This window comes from Dermochelys coriacea, chromosome 1 (genome assembly GCF_009764565.3).
Source record: "Dermochelys coriacea isolate rDerCor1 chromosome 1, rDerCor1.pri.v4, whole genome shotgun sequence".
Taxonomy (NCBI): domain Eukaryota; kingdom Metazoa; phylum Chordata; order Testudines; family Dermochelyidae; genus Dermochelys; species Dermochelys coriacea.
In genome coordinates this window covers 236,614,469-236,632,912 of record NC_050068.2, presented here as the reverse complement: position 1 = coordinate 236,632,912, position 18,444 = coordinate 236,614,469, and the positions used below count along the sequence as shown (strand labels likewise).

The window sequence follows — 18,444 nt, the reverse complement described above, 5'->3', positions numbered from 1 at the left end:
GACTGGAAGCTAGACACATGGGTCTTACTGTCAATGTACAGTAAGGCTCTCTCACATGGTCAGAACATTCTCATGACACACTGTATCTTCCCTACAGCCTTGAATTTGGTATCTATTTCAGTGTATAAGTATGAAAAACAAAAAAAAACTGTCCAGTTCCCAGTTTAAAGTTCTTTTTACTCTAGAATGAATTTTATAAGATTGAAACAAAACTAACTTTTGCTTTGATTCAGGGTTTCAACACTCTATACTATAGGTTCCAGAAATACGTATTTGATTTAAATAACACAATCTTGTAAATTAGAGGGTTTTGTGTTAAGAGAAGAAAATTAAGTGCTGGAACTCCAGTTGCACATAAATATTGGTTAACACCTGAAATTAAATTAAACGAACTTTAAAAATAGTAACTTTTTTTAACTAGTCTGCAGAACATGGCCCCAATTGCAAACCACAAACATGAAACCAGTCCAAAAGAGAGTGAAGCACCCAGTGTTCAAGAGCAAGAAGGGATTATTTCTTCTTTCGAGTTAGCAGTACAATCTTCAAGAGAAAATCAAACAGCAGGTATGGTAAAGAGACTGTCAGTTACACAGAAGTGTAAATTGGAATTAAATGTTACATATGTAATATACATTCTGATGGTTTTCTGATGCTCTGAAATTCTTGTGTAGTGAAAAGAAATCTAAACTAATCTGGGTCTCGTATTCATATTTTTTCACCTGGTGGGGAGGGATGGACAGAAACCTGGCCAATTTCCCAATGGGCGAGTCTCAGAAACAGTATTCAGAGATTTAAATGCAGATCTTTTGGAGGTAACCAGTTCGAGGATCAGAGGGGGTTCCCAGAAGTTTCTCTTGGCTGGAGCAAATGATTCCCTGTCTCCCTCCAGAACCACCCCCCTTCTCCCTCAATCCTCTGCACATGTTCAGTGTTGTCTACCTCCTTGCTACTGGTTCCAGTAGCTCCATGACTTTTTCCTGTAGGTCATTTCACCAAAGGCATCTATTCTAAACATATGCTTTCCGGCTGTTGATCCCCTTTCCTGATCCTTGCTGGTATGAGCTCCTTGACTGGAGCATAGATTCTACAGTGTTCACTAGCTAGTTTCCAATTTAGGCATTAGATTATGAACCAGCAAAATAACAGGAAGGTTGGTGTATGTGTCTCCAGAGGTCAGGAGGGATGCCAGAAGTGGAAAAGATAGGGTGGCTGCGAGTACCTTAATGGCGGATTTTGCAAGAAAATCATAGTGCTGGGGGAAGAAATGGAATGGGCAGATGGAATGATCAATACTTGAGCTAATCAGTAGTTGTTTGGTGCCAGGGAGGAATAAGGAAGTGCAGATGTGATGTAAGGATAAATAAGGCAAATGGCACAGTCCTTTCCATGACAGCTTAGTTCAGGCCAGGACTAGGAAAGATCCTTTGTGGTGACATCATAGGGAATAGCAATGAGGAGTCTTTGTGGCACCTTAGAGACTAACAAATCTATTTGGGCATAAGCTTTTGTGGGCTAGAACCCACTTCATCAGATGCATGGAGTGGCAAATACAGGAGCAGGTATAAATGCATGAAAAGATGAGTTTCCTTACCAAGTGTGAGGTCAATCTAACGGGACAATTCAATTGACAGCAGGATACCAAGGGAGAAAAAATAACTTTTGAAGTGGTAATGAGAGTGGCCCATTTCATACAGTTGACAAGAAGGTATGAAAAGGAGGACTTGTGGCACCTTAGAGACTAACACATTTATTTGAGCATAAGCTTTTGTGAGCTACAGCTCTCATGAAAGCTTATACTCAAATAAATCTGTTAGTCTCCAAGGTGCCACAAGTACTCCTTTTTTTTTTTTTTTTTTTTTTTTTTGCGGATACAGACTAACACAGCTGCTATTCTGAAAGAAGGTGTGAATAACAGTAAGAAGAAATTAGTATCGGGAAATTAGGTTTAGGTTTTGTAGTGACCCCACCACTCCCAGTCTTTATTCAAGCCTAATCTGATGGTGTCCAGTGTTCAAATTAATTCCAGTTCTGCAGTTTCACGTTGGAGTCTGGTTTTGACTTTTTTTGTTGAAGAATTGCCACTTTTAGGTCTGTTATTGAGTGACTGGTCTCAATTGAATTGTCTCATTAGGCTGACCTCACATTTGGTAAGGCAACTCGCATCTTTTCATGTATTTATACCTGCTCCTGTATTTTTCATTCCATGCATCTGATGAAGTGGGTTCCTGTCCACGAAAGCTTATGCCTAAATAAATGTGTTAGTCTCTAAGGTGCCACGAAGACTCCTCGTTTTTGCTGATACAGACTAACACGGCTACCACTCTGAAACCTATCATAGGGAACGTTGATTTAAAAAGTTTCTTCTGATTATTTTAACCTTTATTTGCAAAGTACTTACCTTACTCACAAATTTCATGCTATTTGAAATATTTTCAATTTGTCTAACTTTTGCCTTCTGTGATATTTATTTTTTAATTTCTCTTTTCAGGAAAAAGTCTGCCCTCTTCACCAGAGTCCCCACCATCACCAGCTCCATCAACGCAACCACAGCTCACAGAAGGATCACATTTCATGTGTGTATAGTCTCAGAGAAGTACGTCTGCTTTTCACAGTCATGCTATTTTTTTTGGGTATACTATAGTTTTCTTTGAGAAACACACACAGACAATTTTATTATGTAGGGTGAAAGTAGCTGAGATCTATCTATCTATATCTATATATCAATCAGACAAGCAAACAAAACAGGAATGTATTGATTCTTTGAGTAAGTGCAGCTGCATATTCAACTGAGGTGCATTCACACCTAGCACACTGGAGCTGGAGAATTTTGCCAAGCAGTACCATTAGATGGTCACCACTCACAGCTTGTGGCTATAGCCCCTTGTCTGGCTATATGAGGTAGCACTCCCCTAACCTCTGTCTGTTCCTTCTTACCGCTTGTGGGTGGAGTCAGAGCTCTGTGTGGTTCCTAACCTCACAACCTCTCCCTTTCTTAGATGCCCCTGGCATCTTTTCCCTTTCCACTTTTGTCTCAGAAGACTATGTTCCTGATAGCAGTAGCATCCACAAGGAGAGTCTGTTGCAGTCTCTGATGGCAGAGCCTCCTTACATACAATTCTCTAAAGACAAACTGACTTTATGACCACACCCAAAAATTTTATCTGAAGTGGTTTCTCAGCTTCATTTGAACCAGGCGGTGTATTTACCTGTGTTCTTTCCCAAGTTGCATTCATTTCTGGAAGAGCAGCGTTTCCACACATCTGATGTTGGGCAATGTCTAGCTTTCTATCTGGACTGGACTAAACTGTTTTGTGCTTCACCATGCCTGTTTGTGTCATATACAGATTCTATGAAGGGTCAGGTGGTCTCTTCAGTCTCTAAATGAATAACCTCATTTATCGTGACTTCATATGAAATGAAATAGCTTCAGCTACACCTCCTTCAGTGGATGCAAGCTAGTTCTATGAGAGTGCAAGCAACATAGGTAGCATTCTTCAGTGCATTTCAGTACTGGACATTTTCAGGGCTGCTACATGGTTGTGTGTGTGTGCGCATGTGCACGTGCAAACCCATTCAGTCATTACTGCATCTTCCAAGGTGGATGCATGTTTCAATAGGGTGGTCCTGGGGTCCTTGTTTAGGTAGTCTCTGAGCTCTGCCTCCTGGGGGTACTGCTTGTGAGCCACCAAAGTGGAATACATGGCTGCATCTACTTGAGGAAGAAGAAACGGTTTCTTACTGTAACTGTGGTTCTTCGAGATGTGATTCAGATGTGTATTCCACAACTCACCTCCATCCCTTCTGTGTCACAGTTTCTCTGGGCACTTGGTGTGAAGTTACTGACAGAGTTCGGGACTGCACTGCCTTATATAGCCAGGGAAGGGGCTGTGGCCATGAGGCACAAGTATCCCCCTCTACAGGTACTGCTAGGTAAAATTCTCTGGTTCCTGTGCACTGGGCACATGTACACACCCAAGTGGAATACACATCTGCATCACATTTCAAAGAACCACAGTTAAAGTAAGTAACCATTCCTTACATGCATATAATACATACAGTATTCAGATAAGGTAATAGTAGTTAGAAATGGAAAGGACCAATTAGCTCATCAAGCATATTCTTCTGTAATGGTAGAATAACAGTCCCTTGATATTAAATATTAAATTGTAATGAAACGTGATTATGCAGTCAAGGTAAAAATGTATCCGTATTTGGGTGTTTTAGCACCCAAAGGCTCCAGTCAGGATCATAGCCTAGTTGAACTATGAATTGTACATACAGTATGTTCCAAAGAGTTTATAATCTAATTTAAGACAAATAAGTGCGACATGATAAATAGTAGGAGGGAAAAGGATGGGAGGAAGAGGATAGCAATAATAAAAACACGCAGTTAAGTCACTGCGTGTGTTGAATTTGATGGTTCTTATTTTATTTTTTTTATACCAAAGATCCCCACTTGGCCCCTCCACCTATCCATAACTAGTAATTTCTTGTAGGAGTCAAGGTAGAAATCATTAGCTTGGTCAGAAGAAATACTCTTATTCTATAGCATGATATGATGGTCTATTATGATATATAATATATAGATAGGTATCACATTATGATATACAGACAATGGAACAATGATCAAACAATCAGTTTGTAACCACCTAGAAGACAATAAGGTAATAAGTAACAGTCAATCTGGATTTGTAAAGAATAAATCATGTCAAACCAACCTAATATCCTTCTTTCACAGGGTAACCAGACTTGTGGATAGGGGGCAGCAGTAGATGTGATATATCTCAACTTTAGTAAGGTTTTGATACAGTCTCACATGACCGTCTCATAAGCAAACTAGGGAAATACAGCCTAATATGAACTTACTATAAGGAAGGTGCACAACTGGTTGGAAAAGCATACTCAGAGAGTAGTTAACAGTGGTTCTCTGTCAATCTGAAAAGGCATGATGTATTGAATGATGTATCACAGGGATCTGTCCTGTGTCCTGTACTGTTCAATAACTTCATAAATTATTTAGATAATGGCAGAGAGAATACAGGTATAAAGTTAGCAGGTGATACCAACCTGGAAGAGGTTGCAAGATCTTGAATTAGAATTCAAAATGATCTTGACAAACTGGAGAACTGGCCTGAAATAAATAGGATGAAATTCAATAAAAATTAATGTAGTACACTAAGGAAGAAATAATCAATTGCAGAAATACGAAAAGGGAAATGACTTCCTAGGAAGAAGTATTGCAGAATGGTTCTGGGGTTATAGTGGATCACAAACTAAATATGAGTAAACAATGTAATACTCTTTCAAAACAAAGCAATCATTCTGGGATGTTTTAACAGAAGTGTTTTAAGCAAAACATGAGAAGTAATTCTTCAACTCAGCAATGATAAGGCATCAGCACGAGTACTGTGTCCAATTCTGGGCACCACATTTTGGGAAAGATGTGGACTAACTGGAGCAAGTCCAGAGGAGAGGAACAAAATGATTAAAGGTCTAGAAAACATGACCTACAAGAAAAGATTGAAAAAATTGTGTGCGTTTAGTTTGGAGAAGAGGAGACTGAAGTGGGGCATAAGTCTTCAAGTACATAAATGATTGCTGTAAAGAGTAAAAAAGTCGTTTTCCTTATCCACGGAGGACAGGACAAGGAGCAATGGGCTTAAATTGCAGCAAGGGAGATTTAGGTGAGACATTAAGAAAAATTTCCTAGCTGTTAGGGTAGTTAAGCACTGGAAGAAATTATCTAGGGAGATTATGGAATCTGTGTCATTGGAGGTTTTAAGAACACGTTGGACAAACACCTGTCAGAGATGGTCTAGATAATACATACATGCCTCAGTGCAAGGGATTGGGCTAGATGACCCTTCCAGTCCTACATTTCTGTGGTTCTGAGAGTTCCTGTTTGTTGAATGTGAGTGGAAATAGAAGTAAGCAGGTTTGTTTATACAGGTGTTTAAAGAAACAGGATACAGGGATACAGGTCAGAACGTTTTAACACTTTTACCAGTACTTTAATTAGTTAAAACTTCCACGTTGTCAGGGAGTACCTTTTAAAACAAGCCTTCAAGGAAAGGCTATCAAAAGAATATGCCTGGTTTCATAGGTCCTATAAGCTATATAACTATAAGGCCATATAACTAGGAGAGGAGAATTTTCTCAGTTTTTAAAAGATTTTTCCTTAGTGAAGTTTGAAAACGCATAACCTAGTTCATATAGGGCACCTGTGTTTTGTTTTAACAGTCATAATTATTGTAGGTAATGTGATACTTTCTTGTGTTAGTAATAGGCAGAAAGAGGTATTACCTCTTTGTTAAAATGAAATGGTTTTAATCTCTCCTTTCTTGTCCATACAAAAACATCACATGCAGCCTTTGTTGCTATTGATTTTCATGAACAGTATAGCAAGTGATGTTCAGATTCAGGTTTGACTCTGAATATTCGTTTCAAACTTAATATTATAGTAAAAATATTTTTAAATGGTAAATCATGATATGTACTTTCAGAATGTATAAATAGAGCTGTTTATGTACAAATCAAATAGCATATGTACAAATACACATTGGAGGGGTGTATGTATATATTCTGGACCTTTAAGTAGGGCTGTCATTACTCAACCAACCTTTTATTTTACATAGTTTCAGTTCAATGGACTGACTGGAGCTAGACTCTACTAGTTATAGCTCTGTTAGCTTCCCCCATGCGGATCAGTCTCTGCATCTGTCCTAAAGGGAACAACGTGGCATTTTTCTTCAAGTGATGGTCCCTATATGTATTCCAAACACAGGTGCGTATGCGCTGGAGCTGGAAGTTTCTCAGCAGCAGTGTCTTACGTTGCCACATGCTCTGTGTGAGGTCATAAGAGGCCGTGCGAAGTGACATCCCCTCAGTTCCCTCTTACTGCATGGTCAGAGTTGGAATCCTCTCTTTGTGCTCATACCCTCTATGAGAACAACTGTCCGTTGTAAATAATTAACTCTATTTTCTTGTCATACTTTTGTACATGCGTTAGTTTAGTTAGTGTATATAGGTCCTTATGGGGCCTCTCCCAACCCTGTCGGGATTATGCTCTGTGTTCCAGGGTTCAAGAACTATACCTTGTGCCCTCACTCATTCTTTGTGAGTGATGAGCACACGCGTTGCCTCTTCTGCCTTGGCAAGATGCACCTTGTCGCTCACAACAATATGTGCAAATCCTTCCCCTCAAAGACCCACAATACTTGACTTCAGCTCCTCTGCAAGTTCCTCATCACAAAAGCGCTGTTCTGGCTCCAGGCAGAGTCCGATCCTGTGCTGGTGATTCACCGACCATTACCGGCAGTCAGCGTCCTGCCCTTGGCCTCACACCTGGGTCCATCAGCACCGCCAAGATGTGAGAAGGTACGTAAGGAGAGTCAAAAGCCCTCTCACAAACACTGCAGTAGGTCCCCATCGTGGACCACTGCGCCGCTCCGCGTTTCCTTCCCGAGCTGGGTTCGGTCAGGTGAGACATCGCATGCTGACCCTGCAGGGCCACCACCTAAGGCGGGGCAAGGCAAAGCGGAAGTGAGACCTGCCAGTTCCTGCAAGGATCAAGAGTCCTGACCGCTCACCAACGCGCACTACTTTGCCACCGCAAGTCTCTGTGGGCTCCACTCTGCACACCCACTCCTTGGAGCGGCAGACAGCGGGATGTGCCCTGGACACCGGGCCAGCTGGATCCGCTGATCCCACCCCACATCCCATCTCAAGCTGTTGTACCTGCCCTTGCCGCTTCTCTTGGCCCCCCATCCCCCTTCGCTGGTGGATGAGCCACTACTCAGTCACACCAGTTGCAGTACTGCCCACACCGATGGCTCAGCCACTTCCGGAGGCTTTTTCAGACTAGGGGCGCTTCACAGTGGACAACCCGTCCTACTCCCTGGTCTCGTGGCATAGTGTGGACTTCTGGGCTTGCCCACCATTTCCAACCCCCTACACTCTGTGCCTTCCTCACAATTGCCCACTTTGCCACCCTCATAGCTCTTGTGAATGTCCTCTGCTACAACCCGCACATGAGTATGCACCATTGCCTCTGCCTCCTGGGCCACATGGTGGCCTTCACCTATGTCACACCGCACATACATCTCACCCAGGACCATGGCAGGGTTTGCCACCCCAACCGAAGCCTGCTCCAATTGATCGCCTGGTTTTTGGATGGGGCTCAGGTGTAGACAATGCCTGTTCATCACCTGTCCACCATACTCTCTCACAGAATAGGCAGGAGTCTACGAGGACATGCTACACCACAGAATGGATGCGCTTCACCTCCTGGGCACAGCGCCAACACCTTCCCCTCCTCAGTGTTTCCGTGCCTGGTTCCAAGACCACCTCCTAGAGCTGAAGACCTCAGGTTTCGCACTTAGCTCGGTCCGTGTCCACCTTGTGGCGCTTAGTCCCATCCTTTCACCTCTTTTTTTCCCCCCACCCCCATGGACAGACAGTTGATATTTACTCACCCTACCATTACCCAGTTTCTGAGGGGCCTGACAAACTGTTTCCCACCTGTCCTTACCCCCATTCCCCTTGGAACTTCAACTTTGTGCTGTCTGTGCTCACCTGACCTCCATTCAAACTGCTGGCTACATGCTACCTAGCTATGAAGGTCCTCTTCCTGATGGCTATCACCTCTGCTGAGCGGATCAGCAAACTGGTGACTGTGATGGCTGACCCCCATATACAGTTTTTCATAGAGACCATCTCCCTGTGCCTCCACCCTAAGTTCCTCCCAAAAGTTGTCTACAAGTTTCATCTCAACTAGTCCATCCATCTTCCAATCTTCCACCGTAAACCACATGCCACTTCTGCAGACAGTACACTACACTCCCTGGATGTCTGCAGGGCACTGGCTTTCTACCTGTACAGAACTCGTGCATTCTGCGCCTCTTTCAAGCCTCATTCAAGCCTCTTCATAGACATTGTGGAACAGTCAAGAGGGCAGGCCCTTTCCTCATAGTACATATCCAATTGGATCTTGAAGTGCATTACAGAATGCTACACACGCTCCAACGCAACACCATCTGGCAGGATCCACCTCCGCCTCCTTAGCATGAGATCTGCCGAGCAGCAACATGGTGCTCTGTTCACACCTAAACTGCCACTGGAACAGGCCTTGCCCATTGCGTTCTCACACCCCCACCTCTGAGTCTGTCACTGCTCCATACTCACCTGTGTTTGGAATACATATAAGGACCATCACTTGAAAAGAAGGTTACTACCTGTATCTGGAGGTTCTTTGAGATGTATGGTCCCTATTTGTATTCCAATACCAGTCCACCTTCCTCTCTGCTGCAGACTTACTATACTGAGGTAAGAGGAAGACTGAGTGCGTGTCACCCCGCATGGTCTCCTGTAATGTCACATGGAGCACGTGGAAACATAAGGTAGCCATGCGGGCCAATGCACACGGCTGCTGAAAAACTTGGGGCCATGCGCACTTGTGTTTGGGAGACGTATAGAGACCATGCATCTCGAAGAACCTCCAGTTACAGGTAAGGAACCTCCTCTTCTCTTGAGCAGACACTACCAATTGTGTCAAATTGCAGTTGGCTCTGTCATGTGAATCAATGATGAGCTCTCCAAAGCAATTTTCTCTTAATTATTTATGCCACAATATGAATTCACATCTGAGATGTGAAAGGCTGGTAAATCTCTTTTGCTGACTAAGACACTTTCTCCAATATCCTACACAGTTACGTGTATGTGAAGGTGGCGATGTGTCCATAATATTGCCACCTTAGATATGATACTTCCACAAATAACACTGAACTGCTGATGACAAAATATGTTCCTAGGATGGTACTTCTAAAATGGACTCTGTTTCTAGTTCCCTAGTTTTAATAAAACCAAGGATATTAGAGCCTAAAAATAGTTTCCCTCTGTTCAGTATCTGAATTTATTTGGAGGAATTAGTCCATTTCCTAGTGTATACTTCAAATCTGCACTTGACACACTGGTTAGCAGTCTCACCAGAGCCCCAATATTGGATGGTCATTATATACCTGGTTTCATATCAGGATTAATACTAGGCCTGGAAAACAAGAATTCCATGTCATAAAAAATATTTTGACATTTGGTTTTGTTCTACGTTGCGATGAAACCTAGACCTTCTGAAAGGTTTTTGCAAAAAATTAGAGGGAAACTCTGATGCTCAAGTCCCTGCCATTCATGATTTGGAGCAGAGACTTGAACCTGGGTCTTGTTCATCCCAGAAAAGTACACTAGCCACTCTGCTATTTGACTGTTCTGGGATGGGCCTTTTCTTCCCCCATTGAAAACAATAGGTTTCTGCAAAAAGTTTCAGTTTCGGTAAATCAGTGTTTTACAACGAAAAAATCTTTTGTCAAAAAATTCCTGACCCGTTTTAGTTGAAATCCAATGAAGCACAGTGTGTGGGAGCCTGCAGTGCTGCTTCCCACACTATACTTCTCTGACTAAAGGTCTTTCACCAGGGTTGTCAGTCAAACAACTTTCTTAAGCACTACCCAACACATTTAAAATGTTCGTTGAATGTGAGGAGCATTGCTGTCACCCATGACTAATGTAAGAGCTGTAATTTCCCAAATGAAACAGCAAATGTACTAGGCTGTGAACAAGTTTCCTGTCCTGTAGGAAGAGTTTTTAATTTTTTAAATTAGGAACTCGTTTACTCAGTGGGATGCAAACTGTATGGCAAGAAATCCTCTGCAATAGAGAGAATTTATAAGTTGGGGGATGCATTTCAATTCATAGGAAGGCTAATTTTTAAGCCAGGGTCTGGGAAATGCATGATGTGTTTCAGAGAGACCATGGAATTTGGAAAAGGAAAATGGTGCTATGTGGTATCATAGGACTAAGGAGAGAGCTTATTCACGCATGATTTTTTCTATATCATGTCTTCTGGCATCACTAAAACAAATTTTGTATCTCTATCACAAGTATATTGTTACATTTTAAGCATGCTGCTACATGCTTAAATACAGTTTAATAGAGTGATGATGAAATTTATTTAGAATCTTTCATCCCAAACACTGCATTACATCATAGCAAGTGAAGAGTACTGTGTCCTGTTTCTAACCTTGCCAGTCCTTTGGTACAGGATTTAGGGGCTTCGCTACTAATTTTACATGGAAAGCTCTTAGTTACTGTATTGATGGTGGCAGTATAAAACCCTGAAATGGTTCTTTGTACAAAATAACCCGTTTGTTTCGTTTCATTTGTGAATTGCTGTCAAAATAGCTTTAATGCCTAAAAAGATAGGTTATGGAAACTAATGTTTTCTTAGATTCTTTTTAATATAATTTACCATATGTCCTCATTCATTAGCCCGTTCGTTTATACGCCGACCCCCCAAGATGGATAGGTAAAAATAGCAAAAACTGTATGACCTTTTCATAAGCCGACCCTATATTTCAGGGGTTGATAAACTTCGGCTCCCGGCCTGTCAGGGAAAGCCGCTGGTGGGTTGGATGGTTTTGTTTATCTGGAGCATTCACAGGCATGGAGCCCCTCAGCTCCCAGTAACCGCAGTTTGCCCTTCCCAGCCAATGGGAGCTGCAGGAAGTGGCGCCACAGACGCTCCAGGTAAACAAAACAACAATGTATTAGATATTCAATTAAATGATTTAATAGAGTTTAAAATCATCAAATTTTGGTGTCGACCCGTTTATAAGCCAACCCCCGCTCTTTGATGTGTCACTTTTTTACCAAAAATATTCGGCTTATGAACGAGAATATACGGTAATTTATTTCGTGGATAGCCACAGCATGGTCAGAAACTCCCCACCATGCCTAATCCTAAGAGAAACTTTAAACAGTGTTTTGGTAAAATACAGTAACTTGATTCATGTCTGTCTTTCAGCTCTAACGGATTCTGGTGAAACCGTTCATGGCCGAGGAGTATGGACCTATAGAAATATGAGAAGATATTGTAGAGTATATTTTAAATCTATGAAATTCATAGTTTTGATGCTTTTGGCCACAGAGCATCATTTTATCACTTCCTGGAAAATGTTTATTCCAAGACAGCTTTAAATGGCCCGTATGTACACTCAACAATCTGAAGATTGTTCTTCCGATACCAGCTTGCTGCTATGATTTCCATGCACATAAAGATTCTTTTTAATATGCAGCCTAAAGTCAGAACCTTAGTTGATGTTTTACAGAATTTAATGTTTTCAATTATGAAATCATTTAAGTTTTCATTTTTGCTTCTTTTAGGTACCTAACAGATCAGTTTCTTTTACATATCACCACTAAACCTTGTTTTACACTTTTTAAACACTAGTGTATTTTGACATTTGATTTGTAAAATTTTTATATATATTTAAAATGTGCCATTTTTATTATTGCTGAGTAAAGTACGTCCTTTTTCTGCTGTAATTATTTCTTGGTCAGGCTGCAGCATCAGCAGTTACTGCCACACTTATCAACATATACATGAATGTTTGTGCTTGCTTTTTCTTAAACAAAATGAAGTGTAGGTATTTTGAGGTACTGGGCTCTTACTTTGTTGAAATAGGGTGTGTACAGCAATAAACAGGTTTTCAATTCCAGTACTTAGTTTGTGTACAAATGTAATTATGTTCATTGTGTATATATATTATACAATGAGCACATCCAGTGTAAGTATAAGAAGCCACTTACTATTGTTCAAATGCAAATGTTCATATCTCATTTCTTTTTTATCATGTTAAATAAATGTTAATGTTCTTAAGTTGTGCGGGTAGTATTTCTTTCAGCAAGCAGATGACAGACCGTGTACTCATTGTGACTCTTTGTGTGGGAAGCGCATCTTAATAAGGATTGTGGGCCTATTACAGCAGTGGTTCTCAACCAGGGTCTGGGGCCACCAAGCAGAGCCGGCATTAGACTCACTGGGGCAGAAAGCCAAAGGCCTGCCACGTGGAGTTGACACCCGGGCCCTGAGCACTGCCACCCAAGGCCAAAGCCTGAGCAATGTAGCTTTGTGGGAGCTCCTGTGGCATGAGGCCCCAGGCAATTGCTCTATTGCTACCCCCTAACGCTGGCCCTGGCTTTTATATGCAGAAAACCTGTTGTGACACAGGTGGGTTGTGGAGTTTTTATAGCATGTTGGGGCAGGCCTTGGAAAGCAAGAGGTTGAGAACCCCTGTATTACAGGATTGGTTGGAGAAGGGTCTGTGATGTGAAGGAGATAAAAGTATATGATGATGATGGTCTCTTCTGGCCTTCAAAACTGAGGCTATGTCTACACTAGAGAGCTTACAGCTGCACAGCTGTACCGATGCAGTTGCACTGCTGTAAAATCTTTTGTGTAGCCGCTCCCAAGCCGATGGGAAAGAACTCTCCTGTCAACATAATTAATCCACCCCCATGGTGGGAGAAGTTCTCCCACCGACATAGAACTCTGCACACGACCACTTATGTCGGCAAAACTTACGTTGTTCAGAGTGGTGGAATATTCACACCACTGAGTGACAAGTTTTGTCGACAGAATACGTGATAGTGTAGACATAGCCAGAGTGACATCACCTACAAACAAGAGCAGCATTGGTAGACTCGTAAGGAATTCCACCTTGCCCAGCTGGAAGTAGTACCCACAGCATTGAGCAAAAAGACAGCTTCGTGGCTGGTACTCACGAAGAAATTTGGGTTTGATTCCTGGCTCTGCCATGCTTTCTTCTGTGACCTTGGGCAAGTCACTTAGTTGCTTTTTGCTTCAGTTCCCAGTTCAGTTTATGTAAAATTGCTTATTTCATAAAGATGCTAAGAGAATTAAATTATAAATTTTAAAGGCATTAAGACATTAGAGTGAACACCATTTATGGTAGGAGTGAAGAGAGGAATGTGATGATGAGGAATGAGGGCTCTGACATTTGCACATCATCTTCCAGGAACCAAAAAGCAAATGTAAAACCATTTGTCGTGCATGTCATCTTATTACACACACTACTGGTTTCACTTCTCCATCCCCCCCTGCTGTCTGAACTAGTCTAAGTAGAGACTGTGCACGCTTTTAGAAATGGATAATGAAAAGTAGATTTGAAAGAAAATCGTTTGGATCCAGACTGCAAAGATCTGAAATCTACTTTTTTTTTTTAAACTTCAATACATTTTTCACTTCTGGGAGACGTCAGTCAGACTGTCCGAGCTATTTGTAAAACCGAAAAGCAATGTTCGCTGAAGACATTGTTCAACTTCTGACTTAATTACCTATTTGTTCAGTATCTTGGGCCACACCCACAGAAAAGTTGTTGCATTCCCAATGGTGCAGCAGGTGCTTAAGATAAGGGTCTAAAATAAGGGTTTCACTTCAATGTGTGCTGTGTTTAAAGTGTGCACCAAGTTCTGTGGCTGTTTAAATGCAGAGAAGTGGGGAAAGGGAAAGGCACCATGGGGCTGTTGTCTTGGCACTAGCCAAAGAAAGAATATGATGAGTGATCTGAACCCTTCTTAGGCCTTGTCTTCACTTAAAAAGTTTGATGGTATAGCTATACCAGCAGACCTTCATAGTGTAGATGCAGTTTATACCAGCAAAAAAATCCTTTTGCTGATAAAGCTTATATCCATTCCCTGAACAAAATAAGCTATACCGGCAAAAGAGAGGTTTTGCCCATATAATTGTCTACACTAGCTTTTGCTGACACAGCTACATTAGCAGATAATCACATCCTTCTAGCCCACACAGGTATGGCAGAGTGTCAGGCCTCAATTTCCTCTGCATTTGCACTGAAGATGTGAAGTACAATTGGGTGCATGAAACTATTTTCAACTGTGTTTGGAAAAGTAAATTGATTAAAAAACCAGCTACTTCCTCTTCTCCTGTCTCATCAAAATTTCTCCGTTGCACTTACCTTTTAACTCTCCTCCCACTGCTCATGCTTTTGAAATACTCACCGCTAAACAAGTGAATCCCTAGATTGTCAGCCTGGAAATGGCTATATTTTAAGTCCGTGTCTAGGTTATCTTTTACATTTCTAATTGATTGTGTCATTGGCTACTGTGCTGACATTTGTACATAGTTTGCTTTTTTCCTCAAACGCAGGGTCTCTTAAGGATATACGACACACACATGCTCTACAGATGTTCATGCTCTTCAAAACCAATTACATCTCCTTCCGTCTGGAGCTTTTGTTCACCACTTGCATTGTTCCAAGAAGACTAAGGAATGTGGTCCTTTCAAATTCCTGAATAAAGGAACATCACTAGAAAAGCTGTACTTCGTCCTAGGAATTTCTTGTGCAAACTGGTCTGGGCCAGTTCGGGGAGCAGATAGATCATCCAGCAGTTAAAACTCAACTCTGATTCAGTGTCATGATTGCAGGGGAGGGGAAACTTTCTCTTCTAATTCATAGTTTTTTAAAAAAAATCAATCATAAAGAAACCTGACAAAAACACTGATTATTTTTTCAAATAATCAAAACTGTTTCTTCTTACCTAAAGTAATGTGCATTAATCAAGTTGAAAGTAAACTGTATGACAAGATGGCCGATGTTAGTATGGTGGGTCCTGCGCTTTTCTTGGCAGGGGGGCTAAGACACCATCCCTTGCCCCTGCTCTTGGACCGCGAAGGTCCCTGCTAGTGGAACATAGTCCTTCAACATATGAAGAGATTCGTCCGTTTTGCCAGCAAATAATTTTGGATCCTCAAATGGGAGGTCGTCTACAGTCATTTGTACTTCTCTGGGAAAACCAGACAGGTACAGCCAGGATATTCGTTGCTGACTATGGCTGTGGTCAGAGTGTCTGCAGAATCCAGTGCTGCTTGCAACGCTGTTCTGGCAACAAGAATCATGGCTCTAAATTGCTCTTTCTTTTCCTCCGGGACTAATTCAATACATTTTGAGTGTTTTGAATAATTTGTGAAGTCATACTTAGCTAGTAGTGACTGCTAGGAATCTCTTCCCATCCCTATTTTACAGGGTATTTCTGGAGTAGTGCTATCTGCCCCATTCACTCACTGCCTCCATCATTTGGGTGTGAAAAAGGAATTCAATTTTCCTAGAGGGCACATATTTTTTTATCTGATCTTTTACAGGTGGGTGGGGTTGTTGCCAGAATCTGCCAGATAGTTTTTGCTGATTCCATGAGGGTGTCATTAATTGGTAAGGCAATTTTGGAGGAGGTTGAGGTATGTAAGATGTCTAATAGCTTATGTTGGGATTCGGCCACTTCCTTTAAAGATATGTCCAGTGAGTCCACTACTCCTTTAAAGAGCTCTTGAAATTGTTTAAAATCATCTCCCGTGGTGAGAGGTGGGGGCATGACACACTTGTCCAGGGAAGAAGATGGCTGCAGGGGCATTCTTCTGGTCTGACAGCTCCCCAGATTCCTCAACAGCCACTTGTGGAAGTTCTGCCAGTCCTTGTACTGAAGGTGAAGGGGAATGTTGTGGCCTCACCTGGGTGGACAAGGAGGCTTGTGATGGTATGGGGGGTATGCAGCCCATGCCTCCAGTAAAGCCAATGTGTTGGTATAGGCATTAGTGGCATTCCTGGGTGCCTGGATCAGGTCTGAAGTTCAGGCCCTGTGTAGTGTTTTTGCTGTGAAGTCCCTGGTCTGGCAGAAGCAATGGGGGAAGAGTGGTGGGAGAAGTAGATATCTCTTTCGTCAGCATCCTCATCACTCGAGAAGGGAGGAGCAGATTTGGGTTGCATGGGAAAGTGGCTCGGAACCAACTGAGTGGAAGTGAAATCAGTACTGAGAAGAGAAGATTCTGGCACTTCGGAGACCAGAACATCTTTCTGCCATAGGAATTGTTGCAGTACTGGGAGTCTCGGTGCCACTGAAGATGATGTCAGTATCAACGGCTGTTGCATAGTTGTCAGTGCTGTGGATTGCATCATATGGGTTTTGCAGGCAGTGGGCAGCACCACAGTGTGACTGGTTCGGTCACAGAGATCCCCTTGGGACTGCCACCTGATATGCTGAAATTACCTATGGTCCCGTTTTCCATGCCAACTTGGGACTCCAGAACCCTGCCTTGTTGAGCCAGACACGCTAGCCTGCTGCAACACAGACCCACACCCCCAAAGCTGCAGACTTTAACTAAAACAACTCAGCAGATTACCTATCTCCAGCACCCAGACACCCACTTCCCAATGGGATCCAAACCCCAAATAAATCCATTTTACTCTGTATAAAGCTTATACAGGGTAAATTCGTAAATTGTTTGCCCTCTATATCACTGATAGAGATGCACAGCTGTTTGTTCCCCCCAGGTATTAATCACTTACTCTTGGTTTATTAATAAACAAAAGTGATTTTATTAAGTATAAAAAGTAGTATTTAAGTGATATCAAGTAATAAACAGTAGAACAATGTAAGTCACAAAGCAAAATAAAACAAAATACGCAAGTCTAAGCCTAATACATTAAGAAACTGATTACAGGTAATATCTCACCCTCAAAGATGTTTCCATAAGCTTATTTCACAGATTAGACTCCTTCCTAGTCTGGGCCCAATCCCTTCCCCGATACAGTCTTTGTTAAATCCAGCAGACATCTCAGGTGGTAAGCAGGGGTTTTCTTATGACTGGCCGCCCCTTTTGTCCTGCTCTCCCTCCTCCCCCTCCCTTATAACTTTGGCACAAGGTGAGAATCTTTTGTCTTATCCCTTTTTGTGCTTATTCCTACCCCCGCCTCATCAATGGAAAAGTACAAGGATTAAGATGGATTCCAGTATCATTTGACATGGTCACATGTCACTGTAAGACCCTTAGTCTCCATTCTTCCTGGGTTGGCCCACATATACACAGGAAGGTGTGCTGGTAAATAAACCATTTACAACCAATTGCCCTATTCAATGGGAGCCATCAAAATTCTAAATCACCATTAATGGCCCACACTTTGCATAATTACAATAAGACCTCAGAGTTATACTTCATATTTCTAGCTTCAGATACAAGAATGATACGTGCATACAAATAGGAGGAATATATTCAGTAGGTTATAATCTTTGTTATGATACCTCACAAGAGACCTTTTGCATAAAGCATATTCCAGTTACATCATATTCACACTCATAAGCATATTTCCATAAAACATATGGAGTGCAACGTCACACAGTCTGTGGTGATGTCGAGCTGGTCAGTGACAAGTATCTTGTCGGCTCCAATGGTGCCAAGGCAGAGGGTTTCAATGTCCCTTTGGTGCCCTTGACTGAGCTAGCCTGCTTAGGGTATTTTGCTCTTGTGGTACCGACGGTACCAGATGGTCCCACTATCTTGGCAGTGGTAGGCCCTGGTGCAGTCAGTTCCAACAGGGTATATTGAGTTGGGGAATGCCTTTTCTTGGCATATTCCCGAGAAGGAGATGGCCCACTTTTTAGTAGCCTTCTTGATGATGTGTTCTTTTGCTTGAGACAGCCTGGGAGAGCCTCTGTCAGAGGCTGTTGTCCAGGAGGAGTCCATGATTCGGGCTTGGACATCGGGCACAGAGACTTTTCCATCAGAGTTTCAACTGCAAATCT

General features: G+C 42.1%; 1 protein-coding gene across 24 annotated transcripts in view; it reads left to right on the top strand.

Moving 5' to 3' along the window:
• The window catches only part of PLEKHA5 (pleckstrin homology domain containing A5), a 267,659-nt gene extending 254,950 nt beyond the window's left edge, over positions 1 to 12,709 (top strand). For 14 of the 24 annotated variants that reach the window (XM_038399885.2, XM_043516710.1, XM_043516724.1 and 11 more), the window contains 3 exons: positions 422 to 564; positions 2,489 to 2,573; positions 11,855 to 12,709. In XM_038399885.2, the coding sequence (XP_038255813.1) occupies positions 422 to 564; positions 2,489 to 2,573; positions 11,855 to 11,873 (247 nt within the window). In that variant the 3' untranslated portion in view covers positions 11,874 to 12,709. Of the gene's footprint in view, positions 1 to 421; positions 565 to 2,488; positions 2,594 to 11,854 lie in introns of all 24 variants that reach the window. The other 10 variants (XM_038399892.2, XM_038399827.2, XM_043516714.1 and 7 more) reach the window with 1 other exon arrangement.
• The last annotated feature ends 5,735 nt before the right edge of the window (positions 12,710 to 18,444 follow it).